The following is a 20283-nucleotide window of genomic DNA, read 5'->3' as shown; positions in this document are numbered from 1 at the left end:
CCTCACAAACCTTATTGAGTTCTTTGAGAAGGTGACTGAACAGGTAGACGAGGGTAGAGCAGTTGATGTGTATATGGATTTCAGCAAAGCATTTGATAAGGTTCCCCACGGTAGGCTATGCAAAAAATACGGAGGCTGGGGATTGAGGGTGATTTAGAGATGTGGATCAGAAATTGGCTAGCTGAAAGAAGACAGAGGGTGGTGGTTGATGGGAAATGTTCAGAATGGAGTACAGTCACAAGTGGAGTACCACAAGGATCTGTTCTGGGGCCGTTGCTGTTTGTCATTTTTATCAATGACCTAGAGGAAGGCGCGGAAGGGTGGGTGAGTAAATTTGCAGACGATACTAAAGTCGGTGGTGTTGTCGATAGTGTGGAAGGATGTAGCAGGTTACAGAGGGATATAGATAAGCTGCAGAGCTGGGCTGAGAGGTGGCAAATGGAGTTTAATGTAGAGAAGTGTGAGGTGATTCACTTTGGAAGGAATAACAGGAATGCGGAATATTTGGCTAATGGTAAAGTTCTTGAAAGTGTGGATGAGCAGAGGGATCTAGGTGTCCATGTACATAGATCCCTGAAAGTTGCCACCCAGGTTGATAGGGTTGTGAAGAAGGCCTATGGAGTGTTGGCCTTTATTGGTAGAGGGATTGAGTTCCGGAGTCGGGAGGTCATGTTGCAGCTGTACAGAACTCTGGTATGGCCGCATTTGGAGTATTGCGTACAGTTCTGGTCACCGCATTATAGGAAGGACGTGGAGGCTTTGGAGCGGGTGCAGAGGAGATTTACCAGGATGTTGCCTGGTATGGAGGGAAAATCTTATGAGGAAAGGCTGATGGACTTGAGGTTGTTTTCGTTGGAGAGAAGAAGGTTAAGAGGAGACTTAATAGAGGCATACAAAATGATCAGGGGGTTGGATAGGGTAGACAGCGAGAGCCTTCTCCCGCGGATGGATATGGCTGTCACGAGGGGACATAACTTTAAACTGAGGGGTAATAGATATAGGACAGAGGTCAGAGGTAGGTTCTTTACGCAAAGAGTAGTGAGGCCGTGGAATGCCCTACCTGCTACAGTAGTGAACTCGCCAACATTGAGGGCATTTAAAAGTTTATTGGATAAACATATGGATGATAATGGCATAGTGTAGGTTAGATGGCTTTTGTTTCGGTGCAACATCGTGGGCCGAAGGGCCTGTACTGCGCTGTATTGTTCTATGTTCTAGGCATACACTGCAATGAAGTTACTGTGAAAATCCCCTAGTCGACACACTCTGGCACCTGTTCGGGTACACTGCCAGGGGAAAGACCATGGGCGGGATTCTCCGTCCCGCATCACCAGATTTCTAGTGCGGCGCACAGTCGGGATTCTCCATTTCGTCGGCTGGCCAATGGGGTTTCCCATTGAGGGGCAGCCCCAAGCAGTCGGGAAATCGCCAGGCTGCCGGCAAAACGGAGAATCCCGACGGCGGAGAATTCAGCCCCATATCTACATCCAACCTGTCAAATCCTGTAAGAATTTTCTCAGTTTTAATGACGTCACTCCTCATTCTTTGAAGCTCTAAGGAATACAGACCCAGTCTCCTCAATCTCTCTTCAAAATGCAATCCCATCATCCAAATGATTAATCTGGTAAACTTCTGTTGCACTCTCTCTATGGCAAGTGTATCCTTCCTTAGATCGGGGGACCAAAACTGTACACTATAATCCAGGTGAGTTCTTAGCAAAGCTCCTTGCATAGACAGCTGCAGCAAGGCATTTTTACCCCTGCACTGAAATTCCCTTGCCATGAAGGCTAACCTTCAGTCCAGTTAACTTTACAAGTTACTAATACTAATTTATTTTAGTTCCTCAGTTTCACGAGTCCCTTGGTTACACCATATTTCTGGAAGATTTTCTGTATCTTCTGTGAAGGCAGTCGCAACATAAGAGTTTTGTTTCTCTGCCATTTCTCTTTCCTCCACTATAAATTCTCTTGTCCCCACCCAACAATCAACAATGGTTTCATGGTCATCATTATGGAGACGAGCGTTTAAATTCCAGATTACAACTCAAATTTCAATTTCGCTTGCTGCCGCGTCCAGAATGTTAGTCTGGGCCTTTTTACTAGCCCAGTGACATTACCACTATGTAGTTGTCTCATTGCTGTCTCCCCCAAAACATAAGAGTACGTTAAGGGTGAATTAAAGGAAGAGGACAATGTTGCTTTTACTTCAGTTCAGGCTCTATGTTTGCGAAATTTGTCTGAGATTAAACTACTTTGCATTACCATCTGTTTATAATATTGTGGCCATAGATTAATTTTATCCATAGTAAATAACATTTTAAACAAACCACACAAAGGGTTTGTTTGCATCTACAAGCCCAAGTTTGATTCTGAAATGGTTTGGATGAATGTTTTTCAGTGTTGGTTCTACTAATTTACATTGAGACTTTCCCCACCAAATATGAACTCTATCTCAAAACCATTTCGCTTTTCATTTTCGCGCCGTCATCATTTATTTTTAACCGGGTCCCAGTGTGCACTAAGAATTTTTGACAAGTTTGTTTGTTCAAGTCCTTTGGGACAAAACAGTTGTCAAAATATATTGCTAACGGTGCAAATTATGGTTCAGACATAATGATGTCCATTAATGTCTCCTTTTTGTGTCTTCTAGGCAATTTTAGTGTTCTGCTGGACGTATATCCGTCGATACCAGAGTCAACAAGAAAGCGAGGTTGTCTCCACTATAACTGCTATCTGTGCACTTGCTGTTGCACTGATCACTTCATCCCTGCTACCTGTTGACATATTCCTTGTTTCTTATATGAAAGACTCCAGAGGGTCTTACAAGGTACAAATAACTAAAGATCACCACCACAGACATTCAAACTGTGATTTAAACACATTTCTGAAAATATAATTTGTGCAGTGAACTAATTATTACCTGAAGCTATTAATTCTACAGGACTTATTACCACCTGCAGTTTAATTTATTAATTCCCGGTGCTTGCAGAAGAGAGGTTTAATTTATCGAGGACAAAAATGAATTTTCCACAGTTATCTTGGTAGAAAATCAGTTGATGGATAGAAAGGGCATCTCTATTAGAATTTTGAAGGTTGACTTAACTTGTAAAGTAATTTAATCATCTCCTCCCTGCATTTTGGAGTATGTGAGTACAACTTTCAGTTTCTACATGCAAGTTGAACAATGTGGGATGCAGGGGTGGGTGGGTGGTGGCAGGCAGAAAGATTATGGATATTGCTACACCAAGGAGCCTTTGCTGCACCTCAGATCTTGTGCTCAGGTGTATGATGTTGCCATTGTGAATTGTTTTAGCCGTTCCTCTGAGAAAAATTACTGACCATTTTGAGGTTGTGCTTTGTGGAGGTCCTACTTTGTGAGTTTAGATGAAGAGTGGAAACTTGATCTATGGAATCATGGAACCCCTACAGTGCAGAAGGAGGCCATTCAAACCCCTACAGTGCAGAAGGAGGCCATTCGGACCATCAGGTCTGCACTGACCCTCCGAAAGAGCACTCAACCCAGGCCCAATCCCCTGCCCTATCATCATCACCCTGCGCATTGATCATGGCCAATCCACTTGCACATCTTTGGATACCAAGGGGCAATTTACCATGGCCAATCCACCTAACCTGCACTCCTTTGGACTGTGTGAGGAAACCCACGCAGACACTGGAAGAACTCTACACAGTCGCCCAAAATCAATCTGTTGTCACTTGCATATTTGATTACAGATCATGTTCATTAATGACACTATATGTGAGAACTCATTTATGTGATGTGTTACAAAGGAAGAATGGTACCAGATGTTATCAGTGTTGCTGCAAGAATATTGACATTTTGGAGAGCTGTTAGACATTTTGTGATAAACCTTTCCTTTTGTGTAGTTGCGGATAACTTAAAATGTTAAATTTACATGAGGCTTCTTCAATTAACATAAAGTCAACATGCAGCATCACCTTTGAGTCCATGTTCACCTCTCTTTTCTGCTAAATTGGTAATTTGCCAGTGGTACTTCTCACCATTGAGAATTATTAAGTTGATTTGCAGTGCAGCCAAGCCTATTTGAACTATTCTCTGCCAATTAATTATCAGGCACTACACAATTTTTTTCCCCTAAACTGTTACATTCTAAGATGTTAAATGTGTTATGAAGGTACTGACAGCTCACACAGATAGTTGTATAGGCTTATCAGCAATTTACATAATTTAATTAGGAATCTTAATCAAGTAGTATTAAAGGTAAAAAGAAAAATACAAATGCTAAAAGTCTGAAATAAAGTGAAAGCGCCCAAGTTTGATTGCTGCCGAAATAAAAGGTCAGTGTTCTTCTACAGATTAAACCACTTTCCTCGTAAGACCAAAGGATGATCTCAAATTGTAAATATTGGTGTAACGTTGTGAAATCGCATGTCAGAGACATCCCAATGTGAACTACTCAACTTCTGTTGTGTCTAGTTTCCCTCAGCAAAATGTCAACATTTACTAATTTGCAAGCAATCCACTTTCAGATGTTTATGCCAACTATTTTGACTGACTTCACAATTAAAAACAAAACAATGATGCCCAATCAGACACATTGCAAAATATTGTTGTTAACGTTGTCATTGCACATGGTCAGGATGTGATCCCGGGTGCCTGGCTTTATAGCATGATATCTCAAAAGGAACAAATAATTTTGCTCTATTTACCTGGCTTTGTCCCCCTCGAACAGTGCTGCTTGCCTGCAGGCAACACTGCTTGCTAGGCATCGTTTAGCATTGGTATTTTCATGCTTACCTCTTCTAGCACTGATAGATAAAGAGAGAGAGTTTGCATTCTGCACAACCTTAGAACAACCCAAAGTGTTTACAGTTGATGAAGCCACTTTCACAATGTAGGGAAATGCGGCAGCCAATTTGCACGTAGCAAGGACTCCGAGAAGTAGTGATCCAATAATCAGATTTTTTTTTAGTGGTTGGTTGAGGGATAAATATTGGCGCGGGCCCTGAAGAGAACTCCCTTTACCCTTTCCTGAGGGGGCATGCCGAGCTTCTGTTTAATGTCTACTCCAAAATACGGCACCTCCCACAGTCGCAGTCCCTGTACTGGAATGTGAGGTGTGTTTTTGTTCTTCAGTCTCTGGGTCAAATCACGAGGAACTAACCTTTTACGTTAAATATTTTATGCACTTGTGACCACTGTATCGTGAGTTGAACAACTGAAGGGATTCATTCCACAGTAAGAGTCAATTTGGACCGACGCAGATACTTTTAACAGTCAGATGTTTAATCAGTTAGTGATGTCTGGCCTGCTTGTTAGATACTTAAAATTTCCCCTTTTCAATATAAGTGTAATAATGGTCTCCATAGGGAGTCCGAAGATTTTCTGCTTTAGTTAAACAGCAGGAAAACGTATTTATCGGCTTTACCTTGACAAATCTGTTTGGTTGGTGGATACTGGCTAGTGAGCCATTTATCCCATCTTTCAATACATTTTTAAGTTTTTCCCATAATTCCAGTATGTAACCAGAGGTCTGTTGAAGTATTGTCTTTTAAAAACCCACTCTAGGTCATTGTTACTACCCCACATTTAAAGGGCAGGTTAACCGTAGGTGTGTAACTCGCACCATGGATCAGTTTCTGTTGTCCCATTGGTGCGATCCTTGCAATGACTGACCAGCAGTTGGTTTTAGCTGTTGACTATTCCTCCGGAAACGTGACCACATGTGCTTTTGACAGGAACATACAAATATTTAAATTATGGCTGGTTTAGCTGGTTTTAATCCTGGCATGATCGATCGTCTGTGCCATCCACACCCGTCACATTTCCTCCCGACCAATGAAGCCCCAACCTCCAGACAGCTTCACGGTCTCTTGGGAGAGTGAAATATAAACATTAAAAAAATACCAATTTAGGGAAACATGGAGAATTTCTTAACCAGCCCTACCCAAATCAATCAAATAACTTTCAAGAGACCACATTTACTGAGTGTTACAACCCCCAGTCACACCCTGTGCTACGCTCAGGAATTCATCCAGCATCCTTCCACTCAGTGCTGGTGCCAGCAACATCTCCCGGTGGTAGTTGATTATCTGTGAAAATGATTAGTTGTGAGCATCTAACTATTTCTTGACTTTGAAGTGTTTGGTTGATATGTTGATGAATATAACTCTGCTGGTTTAATGTTGACATGCAGGGAACTGGAAAAAGCGAACTAAAAGCTCATTTACCTTGGGATCTGTAAAATTGCTGTGTGAAAAAATCTTAATTCCTCATATTCACACTTCTCTACAAAAGAGGAGGTTGACAGCTCATGATTTTGTTTTCATGGTCTTCAGGAAACTTGTGGAGTCTGACCTGACTATTACTCCATCCATCATAACATTACAGGCGAGGTTTGGTAATTTCTTCCCCTTTAAATAAAAATTCCCCTGGTTTACCACACCTTCACTCTCTTTCTTTTCTTATTTTTATTTAAAATGGTTTGTCAATCATACATCACAACAGTAATGATTTATCATCGAAGGCATTCACCCTTTGTAGCTGCTGTGGAGCCGCTATCTGTGGGGAGAATAAATTGCATTCAAAGAATAGGAAAGACCTTTAAAGATGGATAATCTGAACTATTTTTAAGCATCCTTTTAAAATGACTCACCCACCACCATCCCCATCAGATTCAAAAGTTGGCAATAGTAAAATGTTTTTTAATACTTCTCAACTGCACTGTTCAATCTTCTAGGACACGATCAAACTAATGGGTGTCCTATTCAATGAGGAATAAAATGAAATGGATGAAGTAGAAAAAGGGGAAACGTAAAGTGATCTCACTATCATTTTCTCCAATCTGCTGTGGTTCCCATTGCATCAGACACCCTCTGTCTTTTGCTGTAATCTTTTGTATTTGCAACTTTCCGAGATTTGCTCAGTTAGAACGAATCATACCATTTTCTTACAAAACAGAAAATCCAAAAACACTTCTTAAAACATTTTAAAATGAAATGTCCATGCTTTTCTCCTAAGCAAATACTTGATTGTAAATAAGTTTCTTCACCTTCCTTTGTCTAACAGTTTTGCTTATGTATGAAGCTAATAATGTGGTTCCAAGCTATTGGTGGAGCTTTAGAAGGTCATTGCCCATCAGTGCAGTAGAACGTCTTTCTTCACTATAATTCAGCAGTAACTTTTGAGATATTGAACAGTAACTAGATTAATATAATCGCAGTATTTGCAATTCTACTCCGTGCCTGCCAAACAGTGAAACAAAAGTCTTCAATCGAACACAGTAATGCAGTCTAATAATGGTACATTTTACATTGCAACTCAGTGGCGCTCTCCTTTTAATTTTGTGTGAAGCAAACATGGGGCAGCACGGTAGCACAGTGGTAAGCATTGCTACCTCATAGTGCCAGCGACCCGGGTTCAGTAGCGGCCTTGGATGACTGTCTGTGTGGAGTTTGCACTTTCTCCCTGTGTCTGCGTGGGTTTCCTCCCACAGTCCAAAGATGTTAGGTGGATTGGCCATAATAAAATTGACAGGAATGTACAGGTTAGGTGGGGTTACGGGGGTAGGGTGGGGAAGTGGCCTTACAGGGATAGGGTGTGCTTTCAGAGGGTTGGTGTAGACCCGATGGGCCGAATGGCCTGCTGCACGGTAGAGATTCTATATGGGACACCTGAGATGTGACAAACACATTTCAACTTTTAGAATTTGGTCCATTCTTATGCTTTGCATAGCTTTGAAACTACACTTTATGACCGTATCAGTAAACTAAAAACCCAATTTATCCTTGATATTGTATCAGACTGCATAGTTGTTAATAGGAACAATTGTACATTAACAAAACAAGGTTTTTCTCCCATTAACCTCACGTATGCTTTTTCTCAGGAATGGGCAGCAGATAACATCACAAGGCTGAATATTGAGGATACTGTGCTCTATGGATATTACAGTAAGTATTCTGATTTTTGAAGCGTTTTGGAAAATTAAATTTTGCAACATACTTAAATCCTTAATCGAATTACTTTGAAGAGATGTTTGTTTTGGGATGTCCTTTGTTCTTTTTTCCTGCAGTATTCTTGGTGCACAGTTCTCTTTTTTTTTGGTCTTCCTTCCAGCTTGTAAAAGACTATTTATTGAAAGGTAATTCAGAAACTTAGCTAATTTGAATTGGCATATTTGCCTCTACTGGCTCTTTGTTGCTGCACGTCTTGGATAATGGTTTACCAGAGCCCATCAAACAGATTCTGAGAACTAGTGACTAGTGACTCAAATGTATAGTGGAGGTGGAAGCTGTGACAGGCTTAGTATTTTGTAGTAGTCAGGTGTTGACCAAAGTGTGAAAAACTAGCTAATAGTCACCATTGACATGGTAGAATTTAGAATATTTGAGGTAGAAAAGCACTCTTAATTTCAGGAAAGAAGACTTTGAGGGGTTTAGGAAAGAGTGAAGATACAGAACAGATTCAATTATATATCTGGGAGACTGCAAAGCAAGTATTTTACATTAAAAAATGCCACGTAGGTAACAAGAGAAGTAATGGTGGGGATAAAGGAATCAACAAACAAATTATTTCAAATATGAACTACAGCTATGATCAAAGGCAAGGATGAATATATATGGACATGGGTAAGAGGCAATGAAGTCTATCAGAAGAGATGAAATATGTAGAAAAAAAGACTTGCATTTATATAGTGCCTTTCACGATCTCAAGTGTTTGAAAGCACTTTAAAGCTAAAGAAATACTTGTAACTTGTTGCCACCGTTGTAAGAAATGCAGCAGACAAATCTGTCCAAAGCAAGTTGTCGTGAGTAAGAAATGCAATAATGACCCAGACGATCCGTTGAGTGATGTTGATTGTGTGGATAATATTGGTCATGGAATCTTTTACTTTCACCGATGGAGCAGCTAGGGCCTTGGTTTAATGTCTCACTCCAAAGACTGCAGCTCCAACTTTGCTATTCTCCCTTCATTGGAGTGTCAGTCTCAAATTCTGTTCACAGTTTTCTGGCGTGGGCTTGAACCCACAATCTTAATCTCAAGTAAGAGTGATGCCCACTGAGTCACAACTGACCATATGATATATGTTGGAATTGTGAAAGATATTTTATATATATATATATATATATATATGTATTCTTGGCGACAGCACTGGGACCTATAAACCAGAGCTAGCTGTTCTCAGAATTGAACATGACTCTGGCATCTATGAAAGGTTCTGCCAGGATGCCCTATCCACAAAAAGAAAGCGACATAAAACTAACCTGGCCAATTATAGGAAGTCAGTTTGGAATTTGATCAAAGGAGATTAATGCCGTCAAGTGACACCTAGTCACTATTGACCTGCATACCAATGCCCATTTCAGGTTTTGCCTAAACTACTTGGCTCTAGACCTCAGGAGAACTTCGGTCCAGTCTTTGAATGCCAGCAGAGAGTTGAGAGAAACTGCTCTCAATATTGAGGCAACACTTGGCTGAGTGGCCCCAAGCAGCCTCAGAAAACACAAACAGTACAAGTCAAAGATCCAATGGTGGGAATCATGAACGCTTCAAAGAAAGGGATGGTTGGAATTGTCCAGTTGTCACAGTTGCAGGACATCTCTGTAGGAGTGTCCTGGGCCTAAGTGTTATCAGCTACATAATCAATTACCTTCTTCACAGTATATAGCCAGAAGTGGGTCTTTACCAGTTTTTCAGCATCATTCAGAACTCTTCTGATAATGAAAACACCAATATTGTGAGAACACCAATGTTGTGAGAACACCATCATTAAACTCTCTTCCAGCCTTGCTATCTGATTTCTACATGTATGATGGCAATGAAGAAGGTAGCACACCAGCACTTCTCGAGGGTAATTAAGGATTAGTAATAGATGCTGACCTTGCCAACAATGCCCACAACCCATGAACAAAGAAAATCTGTGCTTCTCTAATTCTGGCATCCTTGATTTCAGTTGTTCCATCATTGATGGCTGTGCCTTCAGCTGCCAAGACCCTAAACCTGGAATTACTGCCCTAATTTGCTCTATCTCTTTTGCCTTGAACACACTCCTTAAAACCTACTTCTTTGACTAAACTTTTGGTTACTTGTCCTGACATCATATGAGGCTTGGTGTTAAATCTCATTTCATATTGCTCCTGTGAAATGGCTTGGGATGTAAACCATGATAAAAGCTGCTATATAAATCTATATAAATTAAAGTTGTTTAAGCATTGCAAGCTTTCTTACTATTCAGATGTTTATACATTCAGAATTTAAAAAGTGAAGTATACAATATCAGATAACTCTTACAAGTAAGAAATCATTGCAACTCCATCACAATAACAAAATCCCTTCACACGATTGATTTAAATTTACCCATAATCTCAGCAAAATGAAATTTGTACATTACTTGCAGCTGCTACATTATTCCCTTAACACTTCTGGCTTCAAAATCTAAAAACAATTACTTTCCATTGTATAAATAGAATATGTATCTCCTAATTTGAAAATGATATTGCATTTCTATAATTCACAAACCCAAAAGGATTCAGTAGCTTCCTGTTTTCAATATCCTGCTCCATTAAAGTCATAGCAGAAACACAGGTACCATCCCTTCTTTACCAGTGTTAGATCGCAGCCCTTTTCAATCCTCGAATGCAATTTACTGAGCATCTTTTAGCTGATTTAATGGAAGCTTGGAGCTTTTTGGTGTGGCTTCCTTGGACTCAAAATGTTGAACTATGCTTCTAGATAGAGACTAATGTATTAGGAAAGGCATTGGTGTAATTGTCACTCGTATCAGTCTCCCGTTTTTTTTGTTTCCATTGAAGTGTGTGAAAGTGGGAGAAATGTGTAACAGGCAGCTGAATTGATATTGCTGGTCTTACACCATCACCCAAGGTTGAAATTAGGACCCCCCCCCCCAAAAAAAAGTTATCCACTTCCCGAAAGAGACAACCTTTTCATGTCGACCTTTCCGTTTATTTGCAAAATTTTCAACCCCATTCAGAGAAAGCTAAAGTGAATGTTCAGCCGTGCTGTACAGGTAGTAGTTAGTCAGAGCAGACACCTACCTCTCACAGAAAGTGCCTATTGTTAATAGATAATCAGTTACAGCTTTCTTTTTCAGAAAAATCTTGGATAAAAATGTTTCATGTTTAGTGCTAGTAATTATCAATGCAAGTACCCTTTAAATGATGTGACAATTATTGTCAATTGACCAATCAATATTAACTATTACAGGTTTGAAGTCTCATTCCTTCAATTTTTCAGGGAGATTTGACAAATGTGTTTTTAAATTGATTTTTTTCTTCCTTTTCCCTTTTGTTTCTTTTCTAGCTCTTTGAATACGAGCCCTACTTTCCTCTCTTTATTTCACTTTCTTTATCTGATTTAACATTGAATTCAACCCCTTTAATTTACCTTCTCTGGTGTTCATTTCCTAGTCCTTAAATCCGATTGGTTAAGCAGATACCCTGCTGGATGCGCTGTTCACTGAGGACCCAGCTGCCATGTTTCTCACACTCCCATTATGAGAGCGCCACTTTCGGCTATCTGAGCACAGATTTTGAGTTGAAGGGTGTAGGAATATGTCTAAGTAATGCCCATTGCTGTTTGATGCCCATTGTAATACCCTTGATGTGACATGCCTGCGGTTCATCCAGCTGGGAATGATTGTTCCCTTGTTCTGATTGGAATTAATCAGCATTTGTATAATGGGTCGGCCTCTGCAGTAGCTGACAGAAAAGAGTAAGGACCTGGTAATGTGTAACTTGGCCCTATGTATGTCCCACTGTAAAGCTGAATAAGGCGTCTCCCTATGTAATCGCTGGATTTCCCTTGTTACTCTTTTGGCGACGAGGAAGATTGGAGCTGTTGGCCACCTCCCTGAAATTTCTTTTTAACGACTTTGTGGACAGAGGTACGGGCTGATTTTGTTGCTGTAATGCCTTTTCCGGACCCTGTGTTGAAACGGAAGGTGAGCGCCGGGCCGAGGTTTCTGATGCTGGCTTGTGGAGTGCGTATGCTGCGTATGTTCTGGGGTCTGATGTATCCAACAGTACCAGAAGTGGCCTCATCGGAGGGGACTTCTGTTGGAGATCTCGTGTCTTTTTCATTCATCTGGATCTGCTGTCCTATTGCACTGCTGGCTTGCTGCGACCTGGGTCCACCGGGGACTCAGTTTGTGAGTTTGCCGCCACCACTAGGGCTGCCGTCTATGTTGTGAGTGCGTTGGTTTTGCGAGACTGTTCCACAAAGGCTGGAAAGTGCGCTGGATGACAGTGATGTTCTACATCGGTGCTGGCGGTTGCTACATGGCTACAGGTTTTAAGCCTAGAGCTTCTGTTAAGTTGATATGCGGGTGACTGACTCCATGTACATTGACTGGACTGGGCATTCCTTTCGATTTAGATTTAGATTTATTGTCTGGTGTAGCGAGGTACAGTAAAAAGTATTGTTCTGTGTACCGTCCAGGCAGATCGCTCCATACATGAAAAACATAAGACATATGATAAATATTTAATGTAAATACTTATATAGACATGGGGTGAAGAATACAGAATATCGTGCTGCAACTGTAGAGAAGATGCGTAGAAAGATCAGTTCAGTCCATAAGAGGGCCATTCAGGAGTCTGCTAACAGTGGGGAGAAGCTGTTTTTGAATCTATTGCTGCGAGTTCTCAAACTTTTGTATCTTCTGCCCGATGCAAGAATTTGGAAGAGGGATCTTTGATTATGTTGCCCGCTTTCCTAAGGCAGCGGGAGGCGCAGACAGAGTTAATGGTTGGGAGGCGGGTTCCCGTAATGGACTGGACTGTGTTCACAACTCTCTGTAGTTTCTTAGTCTTGGGCCGAGCAGTTGCCATACCAAGCTGTGATGCAGCCAGCTGGGATGCTTTCTATGGTGCATCTATAAAAATTGGAAGGAGTCATTGTGGACATGCCGAATTTCCTTAATTTCCCGAGGAAGTATAGGGACTGTTGTGCATTCTTGGTCATAGCTTTGACGTGGGTGGACCAGGACAGATTGTTGGTGAGGTTTACACTAGGAATTTGAAGCTGTCAACTATCGCAGCCACAGCACCACTGATGCAGACAGTAGCGTGTATGACACTTCGCTTCCTGAAGTCGATGATTAGCTTCTTAGTTTTGGCAAACATTAGAAATAAGGTGTAGGTTTACGAGGGTTTAATTTAATGTTTCTGTGCCTGGAAAGATGAAACCAGTAGTTAGATTAATGGTGGACAAAGGTGTTTGTGTAGGGTTGGTTAAGTTCCAACTATGTTTCTATTCAGCTTCGAAAGGACTACTGCATGAAGAATAAATAAAAGGCATCTGAGTTTTGCTTAGCAACAGGAGCCTTGTAAGGTAGATAAGCTTCTGGGTTTTAGCTGAATTTGTGGGCAGCACGGTAGCACAAGTGGATAACACTGTGGCTTCACAGCGCCAGAGACCCAGGTTTGATTCCCCACTGGGTCACAGTCCAAAGACGTGCAGGTTAGGTGGATTGGCCATGATAAATTGCCCTTAGTGACCAAAAATGTTCGGTGGGGCTGTTGAGTTACGGGGATAGGGTGGAAGTGAGGGCTTAAGTGGGTCGGTGCAGACTCGCTGGGCCGAATGGCCTCCTTCTGCACTGTATGTTCTATGTGTTCTAGTTGATGATAGATAGTAAGAGATAAGGCATCTCTCATAGCTCTGCTAGAAACAGTTGGTTTAGAAGGCATGAGAGGGAACATCTCTCAGCTTTGTTGGAAGAAAAGCCATGCCATGCCATGGATAATGGTTAAGAAACCAGTGGTTACGAGCAGCTATTTATGAAAACTGGAGAAATGAAGAGAAGTTTCAAGATGTCTGAGGGTAAAGAAGAAGGCTGAGATGACAGAAAGATATCTGAAGTGATTTTCATTTGCGAGATTTTGCTACGGTCTGTGGAATGTGAGTTGAAATAACTGGAAATTGGTGGCTGGATCCCGGTGTTTGTGAAAAATCAGCCAAGAAAAGAAAATCCTAAAGGGGTTAGTGTAAAGTCCTGGACTGGACTTGATGCTAAAAGTGGAGCAGAAGATTGGGTTAAAAGAGGGATTTGTAAAAACTGGATTGGATTTCAGAACGCAAACTGCTCAGAAAAAGCATTTGCTTTTTTTTAACATTTATTTGCTTTGTTTCGCCCCTTGTTCCGCACTGTAACCAATCATTGTTTGTCGATGTACCATTTGTGAACGTACTCTGTTGATTATTCTTTTTTTGTCTACCATGTATGTACTGTGCATGTTCCCTTGGCTGCAGAAAAATATTTTTCACTGTACTTTGGTACATGTGACAAAATATCAAATCAAAGCAGAATTATAGAGATTTTAAATTGTGTTTTGTAAGTGAAATTTGAAAACTCTCATGTGATAATCACCTCGTGGGATTCTGAGAGAGAAATCCACAGACACGAACTTGGGTTCAAAGCAGAGTGCACGTGTTTGACCACAGTCATCTTGTGTGCTTAAAAGGGACTTTCTGTTAATGAGACAATTTGTAGGTTAAGATGTATTTTGTAATCTGTGTTCATCCTAAAACCTGTGCGTGATTGTTGAGCTAAAGGCGTATTGTACCCGCATCCAATTTTTTCATGTTTAATAAATGTTTTTTCCTTGTTAAAACTAATTAGCGGTGCTGTAACTCTGTTCCTCCATGTTTTATAAAAAATATATAAAAGTTATGATCCTTTGAGCCAAGGTTCCATTCTGGGATCTTCCCGTTCAACATCAACTGGTAATAGCAGTAGGAAGTGAAATGGGCATGCTTGTAATAAAGCACACGGGCATTCTTGGGGGAAATATTGGAATGGGATACAGGTGGAAAGAGAGGACATAAAGGATTAACTAATGAATGAACAAATTGAATGACCTCCAGAGTACAGAGCGGGCCTCCTTCGCGGCCCATGCCAGAGGCACTGGAGCTCACACCAACACTGCTGGCAGCTACAAAATGGAGGAATCTCTCTCATGCCAAAGCATGTGACGGCAGCGTACGGGACGTGTGACCTCTCTGTCACCGCTTCTGGAGAGAAGACTCCATTGATTTTAAAAAAGAATCTGCTCCTGGGTTAACTCGCTGACGTCAGGAGGAGGTGGTCTGCCTCGCTTGGTTCCGGGGTCCTGGGCCTGCACGCTGCTGAGGGGGCACCGCGGGACGGGCGACATTTTGTAAGCTCGTCGCGGCCGACATTTTAAAAGCCGTGCAGCAGTTGGCCACTTCTTCCCAAAATCGGGATCGCTGCGACCGATGGCCCTGCAATCCTCCTGACGCCAACCTACAGGTCGCGACCCTGAGTTTGAAATTGACTGCTCAATGCCCTCAGATAATAAAGACAAGTATACCATTTGCCATCCTAACCACTGTATCCACCTGCTCTTCTACCTTAAGGGACCCGTGTACATGCACACCAAGGTCCCTCTGACCCTCAGTGCTTCCCAGAGTCCTGCCATTTATCATGTATTCTCATGCCTTGTTTGTCCTGCCAAGTGCAAGACCTCACACTTATCCAGATTGAATTCCATTTGCCACTGATCGGCCCATCTATATCCTTCTGTAATCGAAAGCTATCCTCCTCACATTTACCACCCCACCAATTTTGTATCATCCGCAAACTTCAACCCTCCTACAATTATCATTTGTATAAACCACAAGCGGCAAGGGCCCCAACACTGATTCCTGTGGGACCCCACTGGACACAGGCTTCAAGTCAGAAAAAAGTGGTTGGCTTATTTTAAAATAAACTAACCACGTTAGAAGCAGTTCAGCGAAGGGTCACTCAACTCATTCCTGGGATGAAGATCTTCTCTTCTGAAGAAAGGTTGAACAGGTTGGGCCTATACCATTTGGAGTTTAGAAGTATGAGGTAGTCTTATTGAAACATATAAGATCCTGAGGGGACTTGATGGGGTGGATACCAGGAGGATGTTTCCAATTGTGAGAGAGACCAGAACCAGGGAACATAGTTTAAGAATTTTAAAACCTAGATGAAGAGAATTTTTTTCTTTAAGGCTTATTTCTTCATGGGCGGCACGGTGGCACAGCGGTTAGCACTGCTGCGACACAGCGCCAGAGACCCTGGTTCAATTGCGGCCTGGGTCACTGTGTGGTGTTTGCACATTTAATCAGGATTATGGGGACAGACAGGAAAGTGGGGCTGAGACCACAATCCAATCAGCCATGATTTTATTGAATCATAGAGCAGGCTCAAAGGACCAAATGTCCGACTGCTAAGTAATGTGTTCCTTAGTAACATACTGGAAAAGCAATAGTAAGGTTGTATTTTCCTCTAATATTTTAAATACCATCGTTTAAAGCATTTTGTTATTGCCTTTCTCTTCCCTGCATGGTTGGCAGCCCAGAGAATTGTAGAGCACACAAACCGAATGATCTGTAGATTTTATTTCAAAGGTCATTGTCGCTGTTAGGCAAATCTTGACATGAGAAAGAAATATTTTCCTTTCTCCAGACCTCTGTACTTGCCACTTAATCAGCAGTAAAATTGTACGGTCCTGTTTCCCCAATTCTCTTCCCCATTCTCTCCCTCCCCACTAATTTAGGATCTCATTTTTCTGTTTCCCTTGAATAATGATGTGGAATTTGTGCTTTCCTGTCCAATGCAGTATATTGCTTCAGCTCACTGTCACATAGCTTCTACTAATAGCTGCTTGATGCACTTTTGCTTGTTGCCTCACTAACAAACATATATTGCTACATGTGGATGGAAACTAGTAAAAACCTAACCCCAATAATGCTAAAGCAAGAATTGAATAAAATGTTCATTTGAGTTTATTTTCAATAATATGCTTCTAAATCTGGATTAAATATATCTGCCACCATAACAGTTAACTTAAATTCTGCCAGTAGATGGAGGCAAAGTACTTTTTGGAAATGCTGTTCACTGCTATTTACATGACTTTGATGTTTACACTGGTAATTTTCCTTTCTTTTTTGCTGATCACTACATGAGGCCTGCAATACAATGGTGGTAAATTTACAAGCATGGGTATTGCCCCACATGCACTGGAGAAAACTTGCATCTCAAAGATGGTTTTGTAGATGATTTATTTTCATGAAAGTGTGTATTCTGAATGCTAGCGATCTGGCTCGTCAGTGGCTACAACAGTGTTCTATGTCCAAACAGGCAGTCACTTAAAGCTTTCTTATAGTACAGTGAAATTTGCCTTTCATTCTTTAGGTGCTAAATGATATTTTTTGCCCGTGAGGATGATTTGGAAAAATCATTGAAAAATCATCCAGTGGCAATGGTGGTATAGTGGTGAGCATTGCTGCCTTACAAGCAGTGGACCTGGGTTAGATTCCCGGCCACTGCAGATCGTCGTTTTAAGGGTAGCACGGTGGTTAGCACTGTTGCTTCACAGTGCCAGGGACCCAGCTTGGGTCATTGTCTGAGCGGATCTGCACGTTCTCCCCGTGTCTGCGCGGGTTTTCCCCGGGTGCTCCAGTTTACTCCCACAGACCAAAGATGTGCAGGTTAGATGAATTGGACATTCTGAATTCTCTATCTGTATCCACCAAGCGGCGGAGTCTGGTGACTAGTGGATTTTTACAGTAACTTCATTGCAGTGTTAACGTAAGCCTACTTGTGACACTAATAAAGATTTAAAAAGTTTGTAGCCCATTATAGCACCATTCTGTAACTGGGATTTCAGTGAGAAGTACTGCAGATTGTGTGAAATCTTCATGTGTACATTTGACATTGGAAATATCCAACAATGTGATTACTTCTATTTCTTAGCCCTTTCAAATGTTGGTTATACCAGAATTTTGAATGATGGAACTGAATGGGCTGCAGGACTGATGGTGACAGTGGAGGTTAATAGCATCCCTTAAGATGTGCACTAATAATATTGCTATTAATGCCTAACACTGCAGCCTTTCATATATGCTGCAACAACATACTAAGGTAGAATTATATTTCCTTCATAATTTGCAGTAGGTTGCGATTGGAGATACTTCCTTAACGGGGTGCACTTGCTATATATGTTCCATCCTGTTTATTGTATAAGTACACTTCCTTTCCAGTTACTTTATAGAGAGGTTCCTCTGCCCCTATCCCCCTCCCCATTTGCACCCATTTCTGATCTGCATATTAATTATTAAGTTTCCTGCAGCAAATGGCCATTGTTATTTCCACCTCGAGGGCATCAGCTTGATGAAAGAGGATTTAACATCGCTTTTTTCCAAATTGTCACAACCACCAGCTGCTACTCTACATCTTGTAGAATGTCAAAATTGCTCAGCTTTGTCTTTTATGGTTAAAGCCTGAAACTAATTGGAGTGACAGTTGTGTCGAGGTGCAGCTCCATTTTCTTGATGCTACTTCCACTCAATCTCGAGTTTTAAAAAGATCCGTAGGTCTTATAGGCTCTCTCTTTCTTTGCCCTCATGTGCAATCAAAATCTGTATTTGAGACTTTAGTTTTCTTCATTGTATAGCAGAGTTCCATGTACTGGTTACTGTAATAATAATCTCTATTAGTGTCACAAGTAGGCTTACATTAACACTGCAATGAAGTTACTGTGAAAACCCCCGAGTCACCACACCCTGGCGCCTGTTCGGGTACACTGAAGGAGAATTCAGAATGTCCAATTCACCTAACAGCACGTCTTTCGGGACTTGTGGGAGGAAAGCGGAGCACCCGGAGGAGACCCACGCAGACCGGGGGAGAACGTGCAGACTCCCCACAGATGGTGGCCCAAGCCGTGGAATCGAACCCAGGTCCTTGGCGCTGTGAAGCAACAGTGCTAACCACTGTGCTACCAAGCACTCTGGTTTCAAAGCAACAATTGCCTGTGTGACTATATGTAGAATGAGGAATAATACAGCTGGTAAAGACTTGGTGAAAATAGTGTATCTGCAAAATCTACCACCTGTTTGACCCCAAGCTACCACCTTTTGGAGTGTACCCATTGTCAAATAATCTGTTTAGTATCATGCTCCATGAGTGGGAAGTACAGTTTTGATCGAGGTTATGGTGAAATAGAACTTTATTTGAGAACTTGACTAAATTCAGCTTCACAGCTGCAAAATACAAGAGCATTTTCTATTCTATTACTCCTGTAAATCAGTGTTGTTTAGGATAAATTACTGACTAACCATGGGTGTGGCTGCATATGCTAATTTTAGCCGATGATACTGTGGCAATTCGGATGCGATGAACAAGTTGACAGCAAGACTGTCAAATTGGAGAATTCATACACGCAATTTACTAACCTAGGCTATAAGCCCCGACCACAGGAAGTTGCGTTCGCACAAGTTGTGATCCAGCTTGGATTCTCCCTAATGGTCCTAAGTCGTTGCTGGGTGGTCTGTCTAGTTTCATTTCTTTTAGACTTTGTAGCGGTTAGATACCAACTGAGTGGCTTGCTTGGCCATTCCAGAGGGCAGTCAACCACATTGCTGTGGATCTGGAGCCATGTGTAGGTCAGACTAGGTAAGGATGGCAGATTTTCTTCCCTAAAGGTTAACCAGATGGATTTTTATGACAATCGACAACATTTTCATTGGTCACTATTACTGTGACTAGCTTTTAATCCAGATTTATTCAGTGAATTTAAAGTCCACCAGTTTTTATAGTGGGATTGAACCTCCTGAGGATTAGCCTGGCCCTCTAGATTGCTAGCCCGTCATTACTACTAGGTTGCCACCTTTCCCAATTAAATTCTTGCTGTTTACCTTGGATTTCTGTACCCTGCTTCTTATATTTTTCAGACCCTGAGTAGAACCTTTTGAACTGTTTTCTCATTACTCCAAAGAATGACCTCCTTTCTTATACCTTTTAAAAAGTAAAACCGTCTTCTCTTTTACTAGTCATTTGAACCAATTGAGCAGTTTCCAGGGCACATAATTGATTTTTAATTGGCTGTGAATATCTGATGTTGGCTTCTAATCCGTTACATTCCTAAATAAGAATGTTTTCACACATCCGGATATTTTCTACATTTGTTCTGGGTCTAACTGGAATTAATCAATTTCAGGCAGTTAGAAGAAAGTATGGAAGGCGCATTCACACAAGTGAAGTCAATGACCCTCTCCAATGAGAAAATCCAACCATCTCCTCTTGACATTCAATGACATTACTGTCGCTGAATCACCCAGTGTCAACATCCTGGGGGTTGCCATTGACCAGAACTGAACTGAACTAGCCATATAAATACTGTGGCTAACAGAGCAGGTTAAAGACTCGGAATCCTGCGACGAGGAGCTCATTTTCTGACTCCCAAAGCCTGTCAACCACCTGCAAGACACATGTCAGGAGTGTAATGGAATACT

General features: G+C 41.5%; 1 protein-coding gene and 1 non-coding gene across 3 annotated transcripts in view; both read left to right on the top strand.

Annotated features, from left to right (window-relative positions):
* Positions 1 to 20283, top strand: part of LOC140410350 (lysosomal cobalamin transport escort protein LMBD1-like) — a 250202-nt gene that overhangs the window by 23866 nt on the left and 206053 nt on the right. The window contains exons 2-3 of one of the 2 annotated variants that reach the window (XM_072498365.1): positions 2650 to 2826; positions 7865 to 7928. In XM_072498365.1, coding sequence (XP_072354466.1) covers positions 2650 to 2826; positions 7865 to 7928 — 241 coding nt within the window. The remainder of the gene's footprint in view (positions 1 to 2649; positions 2827 to 7864; positions 7929 to 20283) is intronic. The other variant, XM_072498366.1, reaches the window with a different exon arrangement.
* On the top strand, positions 17250 to 17321 carry trnav-uac (transfer RNA valine (anticodon UAC)). Its single transcript has one exon. It is a non-coding gene; the product is annotated as a tRNA-Val (tRNA).

The sequence above is a fragment of the Scyliorhinus torazame genome, chromosome 4, assembly GCF_047496885.1.
Source record: "Scyliorhinus torazame isolate Kashiwa2021f chromosome 4, sScyTor2.1, whole genome shotgun sequence".
Classification (NCBI taxonomy): Eukaryota; Metazoa; Chordata; class Chondrichthyes; order Carcharhiniformes; family Scyliorhinidae; genus Scyliorhinus; species Scyliorhinus torazame.
This window is presented reverse-complemented; position numbering and strand designations above follow the sequence as displayed.